At 41.2% G+C, this 24,918-nt stretch overlaps 4 protein-coding genes across 4 annotated transcripts; 2 read left to right on the top strand and 2 right to left on the bottom strand.

The window, feature by feature from the left end:
- Nucleotides 1-272: 272 nt before the first annotated feature.
- Nucleotides 273-1,241, bottom strand: LOC26535239 (transmembrane protease serine 11D). The gene is made up of 3 exons (XM_015193212.2): nt 1,032-1,241; nt 918-963; nt 273-864 (listed from the first exon to the last, which is right to left on the bottom strand). Exons 1-3 carry the CDS (start codon nt 1,207-1,209, stop codon nt 309-311), a joined length of 780 nt encoding a protein of 259 aa, XP_015048698.1. The 5' UTR covers nt 1,210-1,241; the 3' UTR covers nt 273-308.
- A 236-nt stretch (nt 1,242-1,477) lies between these two features.
- On the bottom strand, nt 1,478-2,365 carry LOC26535940 (complement C2). Its single transcript, XM_039376285.2, has 3 exons — nt 2,144-2,365; nt 2,038-2,083; nt 1,478-1,979 (listed from the first exon to the last, which is right to left on the bottom strand). Exons 1-3 carry the CDS (start codon nt 2,331-2,333, stop codon nt 1,478-1,480), a joined length of 738 nt encoding a protein of 245 aa, XP_039232219.1. The 5' UTR covers nt 2,334-2,365.
- Nucleotides 2,366-21,673: 19,308 nt separating this feature from the next.
- Nucleotides 21,674-22,648, top strand: LOC26534968 (serine protease persephone). The gene is made up of 3 exons (XM_015193210.2): nt 21,674-21,885; nt 21,946-21,991; nt 22,044-22,648. The coding sequence occupies exons 1-3, from the start codon at nt 21,702-21,704 to the stop codon at nt 22,630-22,632; spliced, it is 819 nt and encodes a 272-aa protein (XP_015048696.1). The 5' UTR covers nt 21,674-21,701; the 3' UTR covers nt 22,633-22,648.
- Nucleotides 22,649-22,821: 173 nt separating this feature from the next.
- Nucleotides 22,822-23,816, top strand: LOC26535882 (transmembrane protease serine 9). Its single transcript, XM_015193209.2, has 3 exons — nt 22,822-23,020; nt 23,081-23,126; nt 23,188-23,816. Exons 1-3 carry the CDS (start codon nt 22,846-22,848, stop codon nt 23,750-23,752), a joined length of 786 nt encoding a protein of 261 aa, XP_015048695.1. The 5' UTR covers nt 22,822-22,845; the 3' UTR covers nt 23,753-23,816.
- Nucleotides 23,817-24,918: the final 1,102 nt, after the last annotated feature.

Raw genomic sequence — 24,918 nt, 5'->3', positions numbered from 1 at the left:
CAGAGATGAGTATGATGGTGATTTTATAGCCCAACATTGTCCACAACACCTCACACACAAGCTTATCCACAACTGTGATGCCAGGGCGTAGCAATAAAAGGAAAAAAGGACCTGACCAGATGGGAATATCCTGGACGGACCACAGTTCAATACAGGATCGGGATTAGCCATTCCCACCGCTGGTAAGAGCTCATAGAAGCCTATTAAGTACCATCAAAAGTCTCTCTACTTTAGCGGCCAACAGCAACAGTAAGAAATTCACATTACACAGATTTCCTCTGATGAACTATATTTAAATGTATTTAAATTCAATTATCAAAATCTGGATTTGGGGCCATGAGTATATGCACATCAAGTGCGATCGGTACTATCCAATCGGCGTAGGCCATTACATCGGTATAGACGTCCTTCCTCGATTCGGAATTATGATGGCTCAGAATGCCAGATTGATAAAATATTTTTGATTTGCTGTTTTGTTTGGTGAATGGATACCCGATTGCGAAGGCCTCGGGTTCCAAATTGACCTCGGGTTCAGGATCTTGATCTATCCCCATCTTGGACAAAAACCAGTTTCCGACTTTTTTCATCCACCCCACTTTAGGTTTTTTGGGCACTTCACGCTTTTTAATTTCAATCACAAAGGTGGGAGCTTTTGGTACTTTCTCCACGTTCACATCAATGCATATCGGCATTATATTCAATTTGTACACAACACTTGTTTTCAATCGGAGCAAAGCTATATTATGCTGATAGCTCTCTGAGGAATATAGCCTATGTATAATCGCCCTCGCAACACCGATTTCTTCATAATGAAATTTACTTGTTTTGTTAAGAGCTCCGTCGATCTCTCCCAAGCGTACGATGCTGTTAGGAAAACATGATGAATAAAATATCTTTTATGTTTTATTATTACATACAGTTCAGATGCGCCGCCAATGCAACTCGCAGCGGTCAATACAAAGCCTTAAAAATCAGCAACATTGTTAAAAAATTGTATTAGATTTTATTGGATTTATTAGGTTAGAACATACGTTCGTTGATAAGCGTTCCAGCGCATGTGATATTCGAACTCAGATCAGTTCGAATTTTGACCAGCCATGGAGTGGGATCAAATACAGAACAATTCCCGCAATTTTGCTCTAAATTTAAACCTGATCCCTGGTAAAACAGCAGCAGAGAAAATATCGCGTAGTGGAGTGCCGCACTCATTGTTTCAAACTAAGAGACGTTTTTAAATAAGTACAATAAAAAGCAATCTTCCATTGAGTTGAAGCTATTCTTATCAGCGAAGAGAATAATTTATTAACTCAGAGATTTAACCTCTAACCAATAGTAAATAAATAAGACTGTGTTTTTATTTAAAGTGAATTTTTACGTTATTTTTCCCACCTTGTCCCGCTAAGTCGCGCAATGTCATATTTTATACAATTAAAAATCGAACACAGTTGTGTTAAATTAAGAAATTTTCACATTCCCATTAAATATTTGTTTGTATCGTTGTATTCGGAGTACTTATATGAATGTCTAACGCGATCCGAGATATCCAGCTAATGTGGGTCATAACATTAATATAAACGTCATTAAAAGTTGTTGTGTCACGATTCGTAAGAATTCCATATCGAACCATGCCCTTTAAAGGACCGTTTGCGATCGTATCAGTCCAAGGACTCCCAATGAGCTTGGACTGTAAATATATTTTCCTTATATCTTCGTCAAAAGAACTACCGGAATACTGAAAGATTTTACACCATATTAGGAGATTTTCATTGAATATTTCAAATGTCGGACCGACTTGAGTTTGGATATCAGAATATTTTATGATACACATGGGTCGTATGTGGATCTTGAATTTGACTTCCGTTTGCAACCGAAACATGCATAAAGTGCTCTCATGATAATCTGGGTTAGGTAGAAGGGCCCTTGAAACTCGGAAATTTTCGACACTCTTATTAGAATAACCACTTCCCAAGCGAACAGTTCTGTGGAACAAAGAAAAGTATATATTTTTTTTCTGGTTATTCTTTAAATTTAACTTACAGTTCTTTTTGCTTTTGAAAGCAGCTCGCAGCTGTTAGAACATAACCTGAGAAACAACATTCTGATTATTTGGTATCTGATAAAGCATATCGTGTGCCATACTAACGATTGTTGATAAGCGTTCCAGCGCAGATTACTGTGGAATTCGATATAATTTCTGCCAGCCAAGGAGCATAGCTGGATCGTCCTCTCCCATCATTCTGGTCTATGGCTACGCAATCGTCCTCCAGAGTCTGCGGAGATCCCAGGTCAAACACAAAAATGGTGCATAGCATTATCCATCGTGCGGCGTACATCTTTCAATGCCAAAATTTACGAAACAACTGAATTCAAAACGGAGGCTGAATTTGGGTTTATTTTATTCCTTTTAAATATACGCTTATCACTAAAGTAGCTGGCGCTTAGTCATTGTGTATTTCCGTGGTCAATTCATTACATGGAGCTTATCAGTTCACTGACGTTTTTTCTTCATGTGAATCATACAAGAATCAAAAACTAAACGCTAAAGTCAGCGGGTCTGCAATGAATTATGACTTTAATTTCAATTTCAGTCTGGGTCCAGCATATGTGTCGTCCCTTCGATATCCTGCCCTGTGTGCCAGTTTCTCTGGCAAACCACCTGCCAGTAAGCATTGGCCATAATTCTAAAGTCAGTGACGGATCATAAATTTGAAACTTTTCTACGAAACGGCAGTGGCAGAAACAACCAAAGGCAACAACAATGGTTCAAGTTGGGCGACCTAAGATGAATCCATGGGAACCATCGACGGTCAATGACGAAAGCATCAAGCTCAAAAACCGATTGCCATCATATTGAAAATATTGAGTTCAACACTCGAGAAGGTCGGCAGCTCAAGCTAAACTCGACTGCCAAATGCTCTGAATTGATTTCGGTGGAAAATGGCATATATAAACATATGTACAATTATCTTCCAAAAAACCAAAACAATAAAAAAAAAAATTAGAGACATTTTAAAGATTAGTTCAAAAAAAATAAATAAGAATACCATTATAATTACTCATGAGTTATATGGATACTCACCGAGTATTTTGGAAGCAAACTGTTCGATGCAAGGCCTTAAAAGTCTGGACTCTAGCTTTTTCGCATTTAAAAAGTTGGTTTCTAGAACGCAGGACCTTCAGTTGAATAGGGTATGGAAAAAGAGCGTTTGTCAGCAAAAGAATAACAACGACAGGCAAAGCAACTGCAAATTACACTTGAATGGAACACAGGGCAATGGGAAAATGGGAAATGTGGGGGTGACGATGGTAAGAGGAAAAGGTAAACGACAAGAATACGATTGGAAAACGATTTTCATTTCTGCAGCTAATATGAGCGACAAATCTAAGTGAAGTGGGTCGCAGGGGGCGTGGCTACAACACACTCACAGCTACCACACAGACACACACACACATGAAAGCTTCATGCAAAGGGACAATTTCGAAATCAATATTTATGACTGCCCCAGCAGATTTATTGCAACTGGGAAAGAGAGTACGAATTTCGCCTCGTTCTAGCTGAATTCTTTTCTCTATTTTCCAATTTTTTTCTTTGCTCATTGCTACTGTTGCTTTTTGCCGAGCTCACAAAATAATAATATGCCGTGTTTGATTTTCGTATGCAAGCGCATATCTATTTATTGTCTCGGTGTATTTGTGCATTGCTTCGTTTATGACACTGCAGTATTTGATGATTTATGCATTTTAAACAAAATGTCAGCAAATGGACGTATATAAAGGAGCTGGCATTTTTTTTACCCCGCATTCGTACATTTTTCGTTCCTTCTCCGGCAAAAACGATCAAAGAAAATTCCAGTTGGCAATGCATTTGGATGCTATACTGCTGCAATTGCAACTGCATTCAATTAACACACATACACGCAGTCCGCCTTTGGCGACCACGCCCCCTACTGCTGTTGCATCAGTGCACGGAAAGAAACTACCGAAGGTTTACTTAAATCCTGCAATAACTCATTTCAAATTTTTAGTATAAATCCCTACTTATTTATCAAGTCTTAAGCTAAGAACTATGTTATACCTCTTCAATATTTTGCCTGCCTTTTAGTGCTCTAAAGTAGTTTTGAAATAAAATTTAAAGTACTTTAATTATATAAACCTACTGTAGTGAAATTTTGATATAAAAGCTACAAGTGCACGCGGAATATATCAACTTTGGGTTCTGTGTATTTGTGTAATTCCATTTGTTGGTCTCGGGTTTTGTTGATGCTGCCAGCCAAGCACAACTTCAATTGAATTATGAATTTCAAATTTCAATTCTACTTCTTTGGCTGCAACGGCAACAATAACAAATGCATAAACAAACAGTAATTGCTACCTAGCCAAAGTGAGTGAAAGGCCTCAAAGCGCATTTGTTTGCACTCCCCACCGTCCGTTTGGTTCGGGTTTTGGTTTGCTTTTCGACCAACAGACGTTGAAATGTAAAACATCCCACCATCCCGCCCTGTTAGCCTAATGTCCATCAAGGTTTTAAGCTGTTTGTCAGCCACAAACACACAGAGATGGGCAGACAAACACACGGACACAGGGATTTGGCTCATAAAAAGGCCTAAACATTGCATCCATTCATTAAAGGGGAAGAGGGATGGGACCAGACTCAATCCGACATCTGTCATCGGCAGACGGGAAGAGACCCATGATCAACATAGTCGATTTCAATTAGGAGCTGAATTCTGATTCTGCCCGGTTATCGAATCATTTCTCTCTGACGTTCCGTTTAGGGTGGACTTGGAAATTTCACTTGGAATATTGATAAGTGCATGCTTAAAATATGCCTAACAGACATGATGCACCATCAAAATCTAAGCTTTATTCTAAAAGTTTGCCATCGATGTACTATTTTTCATAGCCTGCATTTAGACGTCTTTAAACCGGAAATCAACTATATGTAAATATGTATAGAGAATAGGACCACTCTAATAAACACTTCCTTTTGGCCAGATGTGTGCCAAGATTCTGATTACGCTTCTGTTTTTGTTTATTTCGAGCATAATATTTGACGTGATTGCTACTTTCGGATTTCGATATGTGCTGTACAAACAGAAAGACATCGAGAATCATATTAATTTGCTGGCTCCACATACATACATGCTGCAAGAACCTAATGCGGTTGCCTCATGCCAAGGATGAGCAGGGAGAGCTCAGCCTCTTGGCGATGCAACCGCTTGGCCTGTGAACTCTGACCGGGCCTAATGAGGCGCATTTAATGAGCCGCAAACACGATAAACATGCAACCGAAACGGCAACAGCACCAGATTGATGTACGGCATCCTGCTTACAGGTAACAACCTGCACAAGTACACCCACATCACAATTTGTCTCGCGGCGCTTTTATCAACTTTCGCGAACAAGCCGCGCCCACACACACACACATGTGAATCGGGCGGAGGGTGGGGGTAACGAGGTCCTTGCTCAGGATTCGACATTTCATTAACGGGACACAGCCTGGAACAGAAAACGCCGCAGGCCTTTCCTGGTAGTTAGCGCTAACAATGTGGCTTGATGCGGCCAACTTTGAATGTTAGTCGGCGGCGGTGGGGAGGCATGAAACGAGCCCTAAGTGCCCAGAATCCAAGTTTAAAGTGCAGATGAGTGGCGTTTATTATAATTTTCGAATGAATGTTATAAAGTTTCCGGCACAAAATGCAGGTAAATGCGGTTAGGGCTGAATACCACTAAAAGGTTTCATGTGCGGCAAGTATCATGTGTTTAATGGGTTTTCAAAATAAGAATTTAAGAAAATATAAACGAATAATTACATGGCTTCCTCAATTTCCAAAAATACCAAATAGAAAATAAAGTGGGTCTTGCCATTTTTTAAATGTTTCACTCACAGACTCCAGCAGTCCAAAACAAAGTTTAGATTGAAGCCGACACTTTACCTATTTGGAAGCCCTTTTGTGGAGAACTTTTAATTTTTCCACCACAATCAGCTTATGCATTTAACTATGCTCAATTAGGGAACCTAATCAGGACGCCAGAGCCCCGCCGAGAAGGTCAAAGGCAGCTTTTAGTCCGGTCTCGAAAGGCCCCCAAAAAAGTCAGGAGTGAAAAGCGCAGCGGCGATGAAGTATGAAGTATGGCAGGAATAATTGTTTTGTAGCCGACACAGCCAAATATTTATGCCTAATTGGGTGCCAATTAGGCACTGCTGGCCACCACTTTGTGTAGATCCCTGCATACCCTTCGTTCCCATTACACCCAATGCCGTTTTGTTTAAACTTTTTATTTTGAGCAAAAGTTTGGCGTCGGCCACGGCAAAGACAAACGAGGGACGGAAAGCGAAAACTTAATTAAACTGTCAATTGGTTTCTAATGAATGAATGCAAAGATGAATGAGTAATGAAGCTAATTATGCCCGGCAAATACGTCAAAGTAGCCATAACCGATACACACACACGTACATTGAATTATAACCAAAAAGAGAGGGGTGAAAATTTAGCAATTTTATGTGCTGGAATTTTAATTAATTCGTGCTTAAATTGCCGGCACATGGCAGGTTGCTAATTGACGGCACGGGTATACCATCTTAACTCTTTTTACAGATCAAAGTACTGGACGGCCGGACTAATTGATAGCACGGGTCTTTAATAACTAGGGCGCTCTTTGATATCAGTTTCCAGTCACAAACTCTTTTATATGCTTGAAACAATATACATCCCATTTTACAAGTATTAAAAGAACTTATTCCATGTGCTTTGCTATGAAATTGCAATAGTTTCTACCAAATATTTTGGTGGCAACAATTGACATTTGACATCTTAATCGCAGCATGTGTAGAATTAAAAAACTTTTTTCATTTCGAGAGGCAATTCCGAGTGACGTGACTTGGCGCCAGAATGCAAATGTGCAGCAGGCGAAGGAGCAGTATTCTCGGCGACGTCGGCTGGAAATTCAATGAAAAGCCAGTGGCGGCGAAGGGAAATGCTGCTGCTGGCGGAAAAGCGAGCAGGTGGTAGCAGCAGGTAAATCAGCTTGCGCCAGCATGCAAATTGATTAGCCCAGGCTCGAGCACGAACTGCAATCTGGACACCTGGCAACGGCACAGCACAAACAATGGGCCAAGAGAATCGACAGCAGAGGATTCGGCAGGATGCAGGAGGATGAAAGAGTTGCTGCTGCTGCCCCTTGTTATCCCAATGCAATTTGCAAACAAGTGCAAGGCATTAGGCCTAAGTACAACGGCAACAGCAGCCGCATCGAGAGCAGAAGGATCGGAAGGAGCAACAGCGCCCGAAGGACGAGCCCATTTGACAGGACTTGGAGCAACTTAAGCCCAGTTCGAGGCTTTCCTCCCGGGGAACGCATATCAATGGCCGGACTACAAGTTAAATCTCTGCGAACAGGTTACACGAAAAAAAATAAGAAACTCCTTAGAATTTCAAGATAAGCTACTACAAATGCAGTTACATTTTTAAATGTAAGAGTATGTAAAAACATTAATTTAAAATTAACATTAATAAGCAAAAATCAGAAGCGATTGCCTCTCAGCAAATCATTAGTACTAGTCTGTTTTTTAACGATTTACCATTAGATTTCAGTGCACAATTAAACACTATGAAAAAACCCTCTGAAAAGAGAGGGTATATGTTCCACGCCGATGCTATTATTTAGTGTGTAGGCATTTCAGCAGGGCCAGTGCTTAATTACTTACAAGCCCATAGCCACGCCCATTTCACATCTACATCCACACTGAAGCAGGACACACACACACACAAGCAGGCACACACAAACACACACGCACGACCACCACTCGGGCAAGATTAAAATGCCAGCTTAGTGAAGACTTTTGCATGTGAAATTAGTAGCTTAAACTGTGCAGCAGGCCTTAGTCAGAAGGCTTGTGCTGCTGCTGTTTCCGCTGCAGCTTGTTGTGGCAAGGACTTTACATGCCCCCAGTGTTTGTTGCTGCTGCATGCGTATGATAAAATAATTCACTCGACTGCAACTCATAAATTCTCTAAGGTAGCGCATAAATTCTCAACAAATCTCGACAAAATGCCGCAAAGCAGCCCCCAAAACCTCAGACTTGGCTATGGGATTGGCATTGGGTTTGGGATTGGGATTGGATTCTCACACTTGGTGGCGCCACATACTTAGCTGTTCTGGCTGCTGGTTTTCCTGCCTGCATACATATGTATGTACATGGCCACATATTAGTTTCTGCCAATTAGATGAATGGCGCCAATGGCCTTGTCTTCCAAAACAAATTTCAATCGAAACTTGTTTGATGTTTACATGAACTGAACTAAATAAAGAGCAAGGTATTTTACATGTAAATGCACCAAAAAATAAACAACAGCCAAAGTAAATACATTTTAATTTGTTATACTCACTAAACAAGGTACACAATGTGAATGTGTTTCTAAATTAAATGTAATAAATTAATAAGGCGCAATATTAAAAATTCTATATTATGAAAACAACGTAACCGGTTAAAATAAGTAATAATATTTACTTGTAAATGTAAATAATCATATATGTACTTTCAATCGACTTTTCGCCATAACTTGGCAAAAAATAGCCGCACAGCTAAAATAAAGACTGTTTTGTGCTGCTAATAAACATAGCTAACAATGTCCATCCCTACTTCTTCGGATTTCGAAACAAAAAATTTGACAAATTTTCGCATTTTTAATAAGGGGTACCATCATCAAAATTTGCGAAAAATGGCCAAAAATTAGCATCTCAATGTATGTACATGGATCGATAGGGAATTTTGTTACGAATTCAACAAGGTATGGCATTCCACATTTGGACAACTATTTTTACTACTATCGAAAAAAAACGGATTATTTTTATCAAAAAATCAAAAACAAATTTATTTTGTAAAAAATTGGATATTTTCAATTGGCGTTTTTGCCATAACTTGGCCAAAATTAAACGCACAACTAAAATAAAGTCTGTTTTGTGCTGCTAATTAACAAATCTAACTATGTCTAACCCAACTTTTTTGATTTTCGAAAAAAAAAAATTTGACAAATTTTCGCATTTTTGATAAGGGGTACCATCATCAAAATTTTCGAAAAATGACCAAAAATTAGCATTTTAATGTATGTACATGGATCGATAGGGAATTTTGTTACGAATTCAACGAGGTATAGCATTCCACATTTGGACAACTATTTTTACTGTTATCGAAAAAAAAACGGATAATTTTTATCAAAAAATCGGGAAAAATATTTATAGTTTTTTTCTGCTTTTTTGTTATGAAAAACCCATGTAATTAAATTGAATTGATTACATTTTTTGTTTAATTAAAAAATTAATTTGTTTTATGTTAAAACATAGTACGAACATGGCAATCATAAAATAAACAAAAACATGTTTTTTCCACCTTTCTGTTAGTGCGTCTTCCCGGTTAAAACGACGTAAAATCGTCGTTCCCTTGTAAGTCGCTATAACAGGATTTTACTGTATGTAAGAATTTGATGCACTGGCTCGTAATGTTTCACTTTATAAGAAATGCAATTAGCTGGCAGATAACCAAAAATTAAAATTCCATGGCTTACGATACCTGCCCCATTATTTAAAAACCCCATAAAAACACACAGCAAGCCCGCATTTTACAGCCTAAAAAAATGTCCGCATAACTAACTTTGTTTAACATGATGCAGCACAATGATTTTATGCCCGCGCATAAATTGCACACAAAACTAATGTAAATCGCCGGAGATATCAAAAGCCCACATCCACGAGGGCCCAAAATGGAAAAATCCGCCCACCGATGCACTTACCATATTTTATTGCCCCATGCGGCGTTCATGTCAACATTTTTGATTTTTTCACTTGATAAAATCAATGCATTTTTATGCGGACAATGGCAAAACAACAAAAAAAAACATCAGCTACAATAACGAATAATGGAAAAGCGCTTTCCATGTAATGTGCTCTGCGCGGTAGCAACAAGAGAAAAGCAGATCAGTGGGGCTGGAAATTTCGTGGAAAAGGGGGGGAAAATTGTGGGTGGGCTGTCGCACAGCAACGACGAAAAAATTACCATTTAAAAAAAAATGCCGAAAAATTGTTGCTGTTGCATTTTGTACGCATCATTGGGACCCAATGGAGTGTGCACACACTGATACAAAATGTCGGCGTGTCGTCCTGTCCTCCATGTATGTGTTTGTGTACGAGTGTGTGTGTGTGTGTGAGTGTTTGTGCTCACAGGGCCATAAAACAAAAAGTTTGCAAAAGCTCAATTCGCATCGTCTTCGATTTGTATTTTGTTTGGAAATTGCCAATTGTTCGATTCTTGGAGGAAACGTGCCGCGGCCTCTAAGTAAATCAAAAGGTTTTTCTCCCCACAACAAGGCACACACAAAGTCATACACACACACACACACTCTCACGGTCTAATAAACGGAAACGGAAATGCGCGCATGCAACTTTTGCTGTCTGCCAAAAGCGCGAAAGAAAAACTCGCTGCAACTTTTCTGCACCGCCAAACAAGTCACATAAATTGCGAGCATTCGCAGGCTGGGCATTTAAAACTCTTGCTATTGCAAGTAGACGGGGAAAAATAATCAGTTATTTTTAATATTCTAAAACCATTGAGAAATAAAACCAAATGTTCTTGAATGAATTTAAAGTGCATAAGCGACCTTTAATCTTACTTAATTTCTATTTATATATTTATTAAGATAGTTTTTAGTGCAATATAACTAGTGTATGACGATTTTTTCTCAGTGAACCCTCTTGGAATAGCAAATTCCTTGCGAAAACGAAGGCTGAAAGGGCAGCAGTATTGATTAAGTCGGCAGCGATGGCAATCCCTTAAGATTCTAATTTATATCAGCGGCAAAACTTATTTCCTATTTCCACGCGCGCGCCTCTGAAAATGTCGTACGTGATTCAATTATAAAATGCGGTCTCTCAAATCGTTGCAAAATTTATGTATTTCATTTTATTTTCCCACATCGGACATCCCGAGGCCTGCCATTGCTGACTGCCGCTGTGTTAGTGCGGGTGTAAGGGTGCCCATGTGTGTGTGTGTGCGGCAGGCACATGTGGCCCCATTTTAATGGACCTGCCTCGTAAAATGCCACAAAAAGTGTCACAAATTTATGCGCGCCCATTCATAAATGGCCGCAAAATGTTCAACAAATGTGCCTCGGGCGGCAGGTCTTCAAGAGAGCAAAAGAGGCAGACTTATATGAAGAGAAAGAGATAGATAATGAGATGCTTGAGGTGCTTTCTTACACTTAGAAACAAAGCTTTATATCAGTTCAAAAACAATAGTTCTACTATATATTCTTATAAAAATGTTTTATACCAAATCAGCGATTTTATTAGGGCTTTTTCAGTTTTATTTTGCATAATCTGATTATTTTAGTATATAATTGCAAAAAACTGGATGGTTTTCCCCTGTGCACTCTTGGTCCGACCTCGTCTCAACTGAAGTGCACCTGCCTTCAAATTGGCAAATTAATTATGCAGCATTCGATGGGATCTCGAAGGAAAGCCGCTTGTGGTATTGGCATTGTTTTAGGCCAACTGCATTGGCGGCTAATTGAGCAATTGGGCTCTGCGGTGCCGCAGCTAAGATGCCTATCAATTTGGGCCCTAAATTGCTGATTAACCTCAGAGTCCCGATGATAATGCCTTGCGGTTGATGGCATCACTCTCACGGGAGGTCCTTGACTGATCCGCAGGATATGATGGCGTGTTTTTTTATGGAAATGTTATCCTGCTGCAAGAAGTGACAGGCGGTTCGCATTTCCCTGACATTTGTTTGTACTGCCATCAGTCACGCTGGCACAAAAGTCATAAATCGCGATGCGTGGATTATGCAATTTTCATGTTTGCATTCGCCGGGAGAAAAAGTAGAGAGTCCAAAAGGATGTGGCACGCTCCGCCTCTGACAACAATGCGTTCTACAGTTAGAAGAAGCTCCGCTGCTCCAACAGGAGCAATAAAATTACACAAAAAAAAGTGAGGAATGCTAAATGCATTTCTGGGTAGTGGAAATAAGGATGCGTATGCGCTTTTGACAACAAACGGGAGCTGCCACAATGGCAAGGAATATGGCAACAGGAAGCGCTTCAGCCAAAAAGGAAGCTTAACCAGCAAGGATGCGAAGCAGCAGCGGCTGCGGCAACGGAAGCCATCAAACAATGACGCGAAAATGCAATTCCATGTGCGAATCTGCCACAAGATGTCAGGCGAAACAGACACAAAGCATTATGGTTAATGGTAAAAAATACACAAACGGAGCGGCACGCCAAAAAACCATCTCCTGGTAGTTTACATAAATGTGAAATATTGCAAGGCTAGGAATACTGCTGTTTATAAGAATATACGTCAAACTATTGAAATTAATTTTAAACAATACTCAAAGGAATTTCCACATTCAAAGTATGTATTCTGGAAAGTAAAGTATGTGGTTAGATAAATATAAATAATGCATCTAAGTTGATTCTGTGAGCTTTGTAAGACAAGCTTCGTGCTCCTGCGCTCATCCAGCCAAAATTAATAAGTTACCAAGGTGCAACTGACAAAATCCACAAAAGCCACTTGATAACCCGCCGACTCCTGCTCCATCTGCTACCCAAATGCAGCGTAAAGCCAACAAAAAGTCTTATTAAAAAACCCCAGGCATTTCCCAGAGCAGACAAAAACACCCGCATATACACACATACCTACGAGTATACCTACTCGTTCCAAACTCATCCGTGGAAAATTGCTAATCATAATGAACGCACCGTCAAAAGCTTTTGGCCGTGTGATCTCTCCACCAGGGTTGCGTTCGAGTAAACGAGTATAGGAGTATACAGGAGTATACAGGAGTATAGAAGTATATCTAAAGGGGGTTGGGAAAACCAGCAGCGCATTTTCAACGCAAATCAAGCGCTGAAAAGTGCACAGCCAAAGTTCCAGATGAAAATGGCGAATGGCGGCGGGGTTATTGTGGGCGCTTTTTCCGGGTGGGGGATGGAAAATCAAATTTCAGTGCTCGGTGCAAGCAAAGAGGTTGCCTCGCAGGCGACGACCGGCCAACCAACCAACCAACTGCCATGTGTGAAAATTTTTAATACATCAACTCAAAGGCGGGTCGCAACGCAACGCAACGCAACCCGACAGACAGCCCCATCCTTCTGGGCGCCCACTTATCGTATCGCCGACATCGCCATACCAAAAGTTGGCCCCCAGCAAGCACACCGAAATGAAATGCATAAATAAAGCTCACGCGGAGTCTGGTCAGGACACGGATAGTGTCTCGGTGGTACACTCTCGAAAAAGAGTATGTGTAGGGTCGAACGCACTTAAGATTTTAGCCGAAATATGCACAACTCAAAGTTAAGAAGTTGCTAAAGAGCTCCTGTAAAGTGATAACCTTTTCCAGTGATACTCAGTAAATTTCAAGTTATTATTATTAAATTATTGAATCAATCTTAAATGCGTCTTTTGTCTCATGCAACTCATTAGTAATATTCTGAGTGCACGACGCGCTCTCACCACTTTTTCGGCAGAGTCAAAGGCTGGCGCTGCCACATAATCATGGCCATGAAAGCCGAGGCTTCACTGTGGGAGACGGCAGTAGCCTGGTAGTGTCGGGGATCAGAGGTTACGGGACTCCATGGCTACGGGTTCTCTGTGTGCAATGTGTGCACTGTGTGCCAAATAGACATGCGAAACTCAAAGGCAACAACGAGTGCAGCAACCAAAACAATTTAAATATAAATAATTCGGTTACTCGTGTTCATGCTCATTGTGCGGCCTCTTCCTGTTGCTGCTGTCATTATTGTTGTTGCTGCAACTGCTCCTGCTGCTGCAAGTGCTGCTGCTGATTCTGATTCTGGTGCAGACTCATGCATTATAAAGTGTCTGGGGCAATCATTTGATGCCCGGCCATGTCAGTGAGTTTTTGGCCAACGCCGGACTGTAGGACTGCCGGACTGCCGTACTGCCAGACTGGCAGTGGTCGCAGTCGCGTTTCGGACTACTTGCTTCTGCTTTCCGGCCACACAACTAAATAATTTAGTTGCACAAAGGCTGGGATTGGGGCCAAAAACCAGATGCTACTGACCATCTGCGGCTGACCATTCGACCGACTGACCACCGCCCACCCGTCGACAATTCGGTGCAGGCAGCAGTCAGCAGTCTCATGTAAATGTTAAAAACAAAACGTTAATAAGCACACAGAGACCAGAACTGCACCAAATTCTCAGTAAATGAAACCAGTGAACAAGCAAATAAACGCGGATTTCATTTTTGTTAAACAAATAAGGGAGTTAACTCGGTATGGGAGCAGAATCTCTTCCAACTATTTGGCATTAAAATAACTGCTGCTAAAAATGTTAAATTGCATTATATTTCTATTAAAAATTCCTCAACTAAAACATAAGCTTGCAACAGCTAGATAAAACAACATTTTTTATGGTACAGAATATTTTAAAAAATTTTTATGATTACCTAACTATCAATGAAACTCCTACTCAGTATTCTGAGCTCATTATAAAGGGCTCATTGTAAATAGTAATTGCAATTCAATCGAATCGCTTACGGCAAGTTCCCTTGATGTCTGATGATGTTTAAGAAGGCCTGGAACGTTCCTTTCAATGGCAACCACAATCTCTTGCTTGAGAAAGTATCAAAAGGTTCTTCGATTGACTAATTTGCAGCTCCTTCTCCAGCTTGGGTTGTCCTGTGACAGCTAATTGAAATTTAATTTGATCTCATCGGCGAGAGTAAATGTCATGCCATTTTTGTTTATTATTAATTTGCATTTTGATTGAAATTCTGACACTGTCAATGGACTGACAGCTCCGCTCGACATGTGAAATAAACAAAATTACATTCGCCATCTCCTTGAGATGCCAGAAACCGACAAATGATGGACGCTCCGGGCGATTTGGTTCAGCATTATCAATTGGCAAGCCCTTTTTAAATAAAAATATTTTGCCAAGAGCTGATAGCTGATTGTCGGTTCTTGTCATAGGCATTGTTGCTTTCACCCGAATACCACGAGCAGTAAATTGTTTGCAATAATTGATTAATGAAGGCGTGGTTGTACGCCCCCATTTTCCGCACTTGCCGCACTTTCCCCCCGAACTGCTGTCCGATTTTCCTTATCATTGGCAGAGTCGACTCTTGCCACTGACAAGGGGGAAAACTTTTGCCATTTAGTTTGGTTGGCAGCAGCCTTCGCGTATATAATTAACATGGCAGCCAAGTGGAAACTGCGAGGCGGGAAAACTGGAAAACTTGGCGGCCCCCAAAAAACGCCGCAGGCGCATTGCGTTTTGTGTTGTGCCGCGCTGAGCTAATTTAAATTAATTGAATATGCTTTGATAGCATTTCAATTAACTTTTGTGCCGCACAAGGCACACGGCCTTGTGCCACATTTTTCCCCTATTTCCCATTCCCCCAATTTATTTTCCATTTCTTTTTTTTTTTTGCTGCATGAATTTCAATGCATTTCAAGTGAGCCGCCTGGCCCGTATCTATCCGTGGGTCTACGACTGCCTCTCAACCATTTCAGCCATGCAATATAAATGAGACGCGCTCCGTCATGACATGTCCAAACCATTTGGAAGCCCAACCCTTTTGGCCCCTGGTCATCATCCGTCGCTCCATGTGCGGCATTTTGCATAATAAGTGGTCGCACATGGAGAAAACATCACCTCAAATCAAGGCCTTCAAAGGAATTGGTTTACAAAATTCTACAAAATATTTAAAATGGCTGGCTACAAACGCTAAATTTCCTTTCTTCATCAGTACCTGTTTTAATTTAAGTGTACTATTAGAACATAATTTATTTTCTCTGTGCATGGAACAGCCGCCGTAGACATTCGCTACTCAGCTCATTCCATTTGGCGAGCCAACTAAATCACCAGAAATCAGTTATAAATTCGTTGGCCGTTGGGTCCTGGATCTCGTCCTGAGCACTGCATTCCACTCCTCGTCCTGCCTGACTCGTATGCGGTGTGCTGCAGGACATTAGGTTTACAGATACATATGCATAATTCCCTTAACCAGATCTTCTTGATCTGTGAGTGTGTCCGCCCTTTAATTATTCAAGTAAAACAACATTCTGGCCATGGTCAAATCGCAAGTAGGCAAAGGACTGCAAATACATCAAGTTTTGTGGACGCTGTCGTCGAAAAGGGACTAGAAGTCAAACGATATTTTGCACGTAGAAAGTAATAACAATTTAGCCTTTAAGCAAAATTAAATCATTAAATGTGTATAATGTGTATAATAGTTGCAAAAGTTTTGTATGTTGGATGGGGTCACTTATTTTAAAAAAAATAAGATTCTTTGATGCAAAGCAACTTTAAATTGCCCGCAAGGCAACTGGCTGTTCAGCTCCCAAACTTTAACAACCTAGTAATGCACACATCAAACACCAATTAAGGAACATTACTAATAATAATGCGTCCGCAGGAAATCAACGCACCACTAGTCATCTCCCGTAAGTGCTGATGGATATAGAAAAAGCCAATTTGATTGATAACACCAGAGACCAAGACCAGCAGCAGATTTACCTAGTGGTGGCTGGTGTTTTGTTGCTGTTCCTGGTGGTGATGTTGGCCACTCTGTCAAGTGCCAATTAAACTAAAGCAAGGCAGCAACAGGAGGACGCAGGACATCCAGCGTATGGGGGGGGGATGCCGATAAAAATGCCAGATATTTTTTTCACGACTTGCGGACGAACAAGTTTTTTGCAGCCACTTTTTCCCGAACTAATGACACACGGCCCGGCCGTGACCGCGTTGACGTTGATAGGCCACAACAATTTTCATTGGACAGCCATTTACAATAAACGTCAGCAGAGGCCTAGCTAGGCGAGAAAAAATCGAGAATCTGCCAGTCTGCGGTAGCCGATGCTTAGAATACCCTATCTAACCAATAATAACACAACCGGACAGTTGATTTAACAACGAAGTAATATTTTAGAAAAGTAACTGAACGGTTATGCCATTTAAAATGGTGTTAAATGTATTTTCAACTAGAATATAAGTATTTTATTGTAAGTTATGTTGATGCTCATACTTCCTGAACTTCTTGCTACCATAACTTCATGCTACCCCATGGCAGGGCATAAAAGTCGCCGTAGTTTAGGGCAAAAATCAAACAGCCATTGAGTGGCGGGACAGATCTGTCTGTGCCGTTTGATAAGCGCTAATGAATGGTTTTCTTATACGCTCCATTGGGCCGGAGCCGTAGCCGTAGCCGTAGTCGTAGCCCGTGGCCGTGGTGAAGAAAATCCGGGAAGGGTGGCTGTTAAAAGCCCGATGAAGTGGAGCTGGGATGGTTCGATTGGGGTGGTGGGGGGAAATCGCTGGACACGGCCACTTGTCGCGGTTTTGGGCAATTTAAGCGGCGGTTGCCGTTGTCATTGTCACGACGTCGAATGCGGTTGCCACTGACGCAAATGTTTGGCTTTGAGGCAATTAACGAGGCCAGAAAACGAGAGGTGGAGACAGAAAAAAAGCACAGCAGGGAACAAAAGTGAGGCGGTTCGATGCATTTTCCTTCATTTTTGTTTTGTTTTTTTTTTGTATTTGTGCAGCTCTATTTTCCGGCTTGTAATAAAATGGCAAACGTATGCCGGGGCAATCAATAAACCCCTCTCATTCGCCCGCCCCAAAAAGCATGCTGTGGGTTTTTTAAGAGAGCTCAACGCAAAAAACCACAACGTTGCAAGGACATGCTGCAAAGGGAGCGATGGAGCGGTGGAGAAGGCTTGTTGGGCGACCGACCAACAAGCGACTTAATACTGGCCAACTTGATGAAGATACAAGACAGATGGATAACGGCAGGTGAGCCGGGCATACAAATAAGACAATTTTTCCTTCATTCTCCATTCGCCTTTCTGCGAGAGATTGGGGCCAACTATCCTGGCAGCAGGACTGCAAAAGGACAAAACTTTTAAACAAGATTCGGCACTCGATACAGACACACAAACATGCACTCACTCTCACAATGGCCAAACAGACTCGGGGACTCAGCCTCTTTTATGCTTGGCCATAGTCCAATACAAATCGTTACCAATTTTCAGCCGAATCGGGGGGCGGGCGCAGCCAGCGGGGGGCGTGGTCGGTGGCAGGCCATAAGCAATGGTCAACTATATGGACAAACAGGAGGCGCACACCTTTCATTTATTGTTCGTGTCCGCTCTCCACTCTCTCGCTCTGTTCCTTTCGGAGCTGGTGGCGTATACGTAACGTGAGGCATGTTCATATGGAAGCGCGTACACGCGGAGAAATTCCTTGAAATATATTATAAAATATTTGATCAGCTAATTAACTGATAACTTAACTTACAAAAAAGATACATTTCTATCTATTCTGAATAAAGCACACATCAACCATGAAATAATAATCGATGATAAGATAACAACATAATTTTTCTCAGTGTGTGACTACCAATTGCAGGTGGCTGTGGTGGTGCTGCTGGCGGAGTGGTTCTGTTGGTGGTGCATCGGCTTTATGTTGTGTATATGTCTGGCCGAGGTCTTTACGTTGGCTTGATTGGATTTGCCGATGCAAATGAAGAATCCAATTTTTAAAGTTTGTTTTTCGTTATCGTTACGTTTCTTGTTAGTGGTGGAAAGCCTCCGACTCCGGTGTCTCCTTCTGTGTCTTCTGTGCTTTTCCGCTTTTCCGGTTTCTCATGCAGCTCACGACACACGTGCTTGGACACTCTCCTTCTCTTAACTGCCGGACATTTTTTATGCTCGTCGACCACGTTTGTTTTATACGTTTCGGGATAACAATTTCTTTTTCGTTTTTTTGCTATTTTATGCTCCTTTTCGTCTCGTCTTGTTGGCCACATCAGCGCACAGGACTCTCGGCCTGACACAAACCGTCAGGAGGAACAGCCAACAATAACCAGGGACAATTCAAACAAACCGACAAGGGAGGCACCAAAAATTTGTTTGCTGCACAAGGCAAAAAAAAATAGAAAAAAAAAAAAACAAGAATATATAAACACTGGGGAATAGGGAATGAAAATTTGAAAAAGAAAAGTTTTTGCTTTTTGGTTTGGCACGCCATTTGTTTGTGTCCTGATGCCTTGTGCCTTGCCACAAAATCGAATTTTCACTTTTAAACAATTGACGTTACCACATACGGATACACCTGCATGTGTGCCACTGGCTTCGTTTTTTTGTTTTTTGTGTATTGTGATCAACTTTTTGCGTTCGTTTATTTTACTTTTCTCATTTCATGCCTTTCAATTTGTTGTTTACTCTTTGTTTTTGCCATGGTCAGCTTAATTCAGCTCTGCCAAGTGCCTCTCATCGCTGCCATTGGCTTTTGTGTGCAGTTTATTTGGCAAATAAATTTACCAACTATTTTGCTAAACTGGCGAGGCGGCAGGCGGATATATTCACGGAATGCTGTTTCTGTTTTGGAGGTGGCGTAAAAAACCGAACTCGTTGCTCTGAAAATCGAGAGCGAAAAGCTGTATTTTAATTATCGGCGGTGGACAAATTGTGTTTGCATTAAAAACACAACACGATACGTGTCAAATCGAGTTGGATGCCGTGTTATAAGCACATCCGATCATCTGTAATAATCAATTAAGCCGCAGGCGTTGCCGAAATGCGAATGTTAGTCGAATTTAACGAAAACATGACAGTTGCAATTTGTTTATTCGCAATTATTAGAATTAACAATGCATCGATGATTGATGCGAAATTAGCGCTGTGCAAACATTAACGGCACGCAGTCATGGCAACGCGATATTCGAGTACGAGTACGCTAAACAGCAATTAGGGCGAATGAAATTTGATAGCTCGATAGTTGGCAGTCGAGCTTATTAAATAATTAAGCACCGATTGCCGGCAATTTATCACAAATGAGTTGTACACCAAACTGCGGGGAAAAAAAACGGCCACTCTCCCTTGCAACCAAGCCATCATCCCATCATTCCATCGTATAAATCTCTGGAAATACGATCCCCTGACAGGCAGCTACAATTACATCCGACAATCGCCCGAGTATCGATAAATTAATCAACATCCAGGAGGAGTGTTTTGCTCCAGCTACCAGCTGTATAGCTGCCATTAAATCGCCCGATGCTATTTTAAGAAGCATTGCGAACTTCTTTCCTGACCAGCACGGTCTGCTATTAATGTTTTACTGGCCAATGGCATGGTCAGCGGCACTGAAAATTAGCCCAAAACGCATATGCCATAAATCCCGAACCGGGCTGAGAGCCAGACAACCGCTCAAACTATGAAACGAAACTTTATTGACCCACAAATAACGTGCAGATAATTACAAAAACAAAGGCAACTGCCCCCAGGAAAACAAATGTGTCCGTTGTGGGGGATGGAAAAAATAGAGGAAATGTACAGGAAATACCATGCAAAAGAACTCGACTAAGATATATCCAATACTTCACTTGAAGGAACCTGAGTTTAAGTTAATGTATCTTATTAAGTATTTAACTATTTATTTTAAGGAATATAGGTTTGTATAGTATAAACCCTATTTTTGTGTGCTTAGCTACTAACATCTTTGCAATCAGCATGTGCAAAGGATCTTAAGAGTGACTTGAACGGATAGCCAGAAGGACGAACGCACCCTTGGTAACCCAGAGTACAGGGTGTGGAAAAAAGCAAAATACCATGGCAAAGTGGAAAAACTACTTACAAGTATGTTAACATGCGCAATTGTTGCCGTTGTCCAGCTCCAGACCTCCGGGCAAACTCGAGCCAAAGGAGGAGGAAGAGGAACAGCAGCAGAAGCAGCAACAATGCCACGGAAATCTTTTCTTTTCCGGCCACAGTTTTTTCCCGCACCACCACACAGTGGCCCCACTGTGGGTTTTGCCCAAAGATGCTCAAGTTTATTTGTTGTGGTCATGGCAGAAAGTAATCCAAAAGATAAAATACAATAAAATAAAGGGCCAAGGCGGTGAGTTATGTCCGAACTTGTTGTTGGCCTGCATTGAGCAGTGGGCAGGTCGGATAGACAATACAATACAATACCTTAAAGCAACCCATGTGTTGTCGTCCTGCGAGCGAGTGTGCATAATTTATATGGCGAGCTTCACATGTTTTTGGCTAAATTATTTCCCTGCCCCCCAAAGCACGTGCTGCTCCACAAGCTCCACAAGCCCCACGGCCCCCACGGCCTTCGGGTCAACCGTTTGGGCCATAAATTTAGACGCCTGCCCTGCGACACGCTCTATGACATTATTGAACTTGAAAGGGATGCGGCTGGGCAGCAAAACAATAAGTGGAAAACGGTAAGCGGAAGACTAGGTGCAGGATCAGGGGCCAAGACACACAAAAGCCACTGAATTGACCTTGTAAACTCCAGCTAACTGAAAAATGGTGTGCATGTGTGCTACTTAGGGGTAGACTACAACTTACCGTGGGAACACGACTTTAAAGAAAATATGTCAGTTAATCAGCCTTGGTACATAGATATTACAACATTTTATGCAGATTATTTATTTGGAATATGATTCATGGCAATTTCTCTAGAAGCAACGACACCCCTGGTCATCACAGCATTGTCGTTGTGTGGGTTATCAGAACCTACTAATCAACAAGAACTGAAGCATATCGCTCGAAAATATTATCAAATATAATATGCACGCTTTTGTTAGTGATAAGTGGCATATGTTGTACAACTAAGCAAAGCTTGCCAGTAGTTCAGTAGCTTGCGAAGCGTTTTCGGAGAATAATGAGTTTCGCAGTATGTTTAGCTTTTTTATGGTGGATGCTGGCTAATCGAGGGTCGGCACAGCTTCTCGACGTGAACTGTGCCGCAGTTTCTACTCACTCTGGAGACTTGAGTTTTAATAGTACGTGGATGGCACTAGTTGTATTGCCCAATAAAACCTGCAGTGGCGCCCTGATTCACAAACGTTTGTATACGAATGTTGCTATAACCTAATATTTTAAAACAATGTTGAATTCCATTTTAGAATTTATCATAACATCAGCCAGCTGCATTTTCAAACAGGGAAATGCGTAAGTTCATTTTAATTCTTTAATTTATCATTCATATATTTTCTTTCAATAGCATCGTCCGCTTGGGGCAGTTAAATAGCGATAAAGAGCATGGTATTAGTGACGAGTATCGCATTGAAGAATACCAGGTGCACAGTTCCTACATTCATAGTTTCTACGATGAAAACAATATGGGGCATGACATAGCTTTGCTGGAACTACAGAACGAAGTGCTCTATAAGGCCAACATTCGTTCAATTTGCATTTGGTTAAACGAAACCGAAGTCGACACACAAATGTATACAAGTTTTAATACAGCACGCTGGGTTATAGACGAAGAGAGTACGCAGCCTCGGGTCTTGACAAGCAAAATAAGACATTTTACCCGATCCCGATGCCAAAGCGCCTTCAAAATCCATCTACGGAGCTCGCATATCTGTGCTGGATACGAAAAAAACATAAAATGCCCGGGAATCGGAAGTCCCTTGTATAAATCGATACGCTATAACAAAGAACTTTATACTCTTTTTGGTATTCAGAGTTATGGAGATTTTAGAACGTGTTTATACACCGATGTCACAAGCTACATTGACTGGATATTGGGAATCGTACTTAGCGTTGATGTGATAGTGCCGAAAAATTCCCACGCACAAGATTCTTGAATAAACAAAAAGAGAATTTAATTACGTAACAAATATATTTCTGTTCTCATTTATGGTAGAGTATTTCGCAATCTGTTTGAATGGCGCAAGCAATCCACATTTTGCGAACAGTACAACTTTACTGATAAGCTGTGGACTTCTCTCTGTGAGTTTAAGCAAAAATCACATTTTGCGATAGCTTTTCAGTGTTCGTGAATCAGTTCGTTTAAGAAGATGACTGCGGGATTGTGGTGTTTTCTGTTCACTTTGTTGCTGGCACATCGAGGATCGGCCCATTTCTTGGACGCACGCTGCTCGAGCCGCAACGTGAATAATTCATGGGACACACCTTGGATGGCAGTTATTGCATCGCCCACAAGGAATTGCAGCGGAATGCTTATCTATAATCGTTTGTACAATGCGGGAGATTTGAAGAAATAAACCATAGTAAGGGTATCCTCTGTTTCAGAACATGTCATAACATCTGCTAGTTGCGTTTCGGATCCACGCGATAGGTGAGCCAAGTTAATCCCTTAAATGTAGCCATATTCAATTAAGCTGGAATACTTACTGCAGCACCGTTTGGCTGGGAAATGTTGACAATTTAATGGGACCTCAAAGGAGAGGTGTAAAGTACTCCATTCAAACCGTCTATACTCACAAACTGTACAACAAACAGTACTTCGAGTATGATATAGCAATACTTGTGTTGGATGGTCCTGTGATTTATCAAAAAAGCATACTGCCGATATGCATTTCGTTGGATAAAACAAAAAAGTTCGAAAATTTGAAAGCCATCCGATGGGGCTTATACGCAGAAAGTATTTTCCCAAGAACAAACACTGTTATAATTCTGAAGGTAAGACAGTGTCGCCAGTCATTCGGAATAACTATACAAAAATCGCAGATATGTGCTGGCTTTAAAAACAGTAGAAACTGCAGGGAGCCAGGAAGTCCTTTGGTACAGGAGATGACTGTTTCGAAACAAATTTGGAACACACTTATCGGAATTCAGAGCGGTGGCAGTATGCAGACATGTATATACAATAAAATCTCAAACTACATTGACTGGATTGTGGGAATCGTGCTGAGTGTAGATATTATAGTCCCCACCAATTCTAGCCATTTTGTAAACCTCTAAACAAATTACAATTTTTAATGTATCCTCTATATAGGTACCACCTTAATATAAGTTATATGCCTGATATTATATTGCGTATTCTTAAGCATCACCTTGGCACATTTTATGAGACAAGCGAGCACACACTTTTGGGCCAGCAGCCAATCTCATTGGCTTTAAGGCCAAAACTGCTGCTGCCTTGTTGCTATTTATGTTGTTGCGGTTGCAATTGCTCTGGGACCATTTAGCATTTTTCAAGTAACCACATGGGGCTAAGACCGACAGCGGATAGGGCACGAACCTTAATAGCTACAAAGAGGTGGGTCGGTGCTGAAGTATTACAAAACTCTAAACAGGCGCAAAAGTTTCGCCAAAGAAAATGCTCTTAATTTGATTTCTTCTACGCCCCTGGAGTGCAGTATTGCGGCCAGGCGTCTAAATGTGCGTGTATTTTATAAATATATATATCCCTACATACATATGTATATAGAAAGGTATATAAAGCAGGGCTCTGCCCGTCTTAGGGCAGACAAGGTCTCATAAAAAGGCTTGGGCACAAAAGTTTTTAATAAAGTTTTTACACCCTAGCTACGAGCATAAAGGCGGCCAGTAAACCGGGGCTTGGGTAAAATGGAAATAATTGAGGCAATTTGTTACGAAGGAAATAAAGGTAAGGGCACCGGTCTAGGCAATGCAGGCCCCATCTTTTACCCCATCTCTTCATGCTTTTGCTAGATTTAAGCCTTGAAATAACCAAATAATCGCTCTGATCCTGCCCACAATGATGTCAACTTACTACGTGGAACTTCTTGAGCCAGCAACGCAGGCGAGGCTTGAAGTTGAAGTTTCGAGGTCGCAAAAGTTCGCGCACATAGCAATATGCACCGTTTCCCAATGCAGTTTGAATTTCATTTCAAAACAATTTGTAACAGTCGCTCGCATATCTTTTATATAGACACACTCGCACGCAGGCTCGCGGCAATCGAAGTTTGGTTTGGCAGCTAAGCAAATTTGCTGCAAAGTCTGCCATTGCCACTGCCGAGTCAGCAGTGCAAGGATGCGCCTCCTGAATTCTGCATTCTGCATCCCATTCGAACAGATCCGCTTACGATGCACTGCAGAAAAAATCCAGAGCTTTCGACATGTATTACATCTCATATGTTAACCTGTTATCAATAGTTTAACAA

The sequence above is a fragment of the Drosophila yakuba genome, chromosome 3R (genome assembly GCF_016746365.2).
Source record: "Drosophila yakuba strain Tai18E2 chromosome 3R, Prin_Dyak_Tai18E2_2.1, whole genome shotgun sequence".
In the NCBI taxonomy this organism is placed as follows: domain Eukaryota; kingdom Metazoa; phylum Arthropoda; class Insecta; order Diptera; family Drosophilidae; genus Drosophila; species Drosophila yakuba.
Note: the sequence above shows the minus strand (reverse complement) of the source record. Positions and strands in the feature narration are given on the sequence as shown.

Coding starts and splice junctions, on each gene's coding strand:
- LOC26534968 (XM_015193210.2), top strand. CDS start 21,702: ATGAGTTTCGCAGTATGTTTAGCTTTTTTATGGTGGATGCTGGCTAAT. Junction 21,886..21,945: donor TGGCGCCCTGATTCACAAAC/GTTTGTATACGA, acceptor ATTCCATTTTAG/AATTTATCATAACATCAGCC. Junction 21,992..22,043: donor ATTTTCAAACAGGGAAATGC/GTAAGTTCATTT, acceptor TTCTTTCAATAG/CATCGTCCGCTTGGGGCAGT.
- LOC26535239 (XM_015193212.2), bottom strand. CDS start 1,209: ATGAGTGCGGCACTCCACTACGCGATATTTTCTCTGCTGCTGTTTTAC. Junction 964..1,031: donor TGGAACGCTTATCAACGAAC/GTATGTTCTAAC, acceptor CTGATTTTTAAG/GCTTTGTATTGACCGCTGCG. Junction 865..917: donor ATTGGCGGCGCATCTGAACT/GTATGTAATAAT, acceptor TTTTCCTAACAG/CATCGTACGCTTGGGAGAGA.
- LOC26535882 (XM_015193209.2), top strand. CDS start 22,846: ATGACTGCGGGATTGTGGTGTTTTCTGTTCACTTTGTTGCTGGCACAT. Junction 23,021..23,080: donor CGGAATGCTTATCTATAATC/GTTTGTACAATG, acceptor CCTCTGTTTCAG/AACATGTCATAACATCTGCT. Junction 23,127..23,187: donor GTTTCGGATCCACGCGATAG/GTGAGCCAAGTT, acceptor TACTTACTGCAG/CACCGTTTGGCTGGGAAATG.
- LOC26535940 (XM_039376285.2), bottom strand. CDS start 2,333: ATGTACGCCGCACGATGGATAATGCTATGCACCATTTTTGTGTTTGAC. Junction 2,084..2,143: donor TGGAACGCTTATCAACAATC/GTTAGTATGGCA, acceptor GTTGTTTCTCAG/GTTATGTTCTAACAGCTGCG. Junction 1,980..2,037: donor TTTCAAAAGCAAAAAGAACT/GTAAGTTAAATT, acceptor TTTGTTCCACAG/AACTGTTCGCTTGGGAAGTG.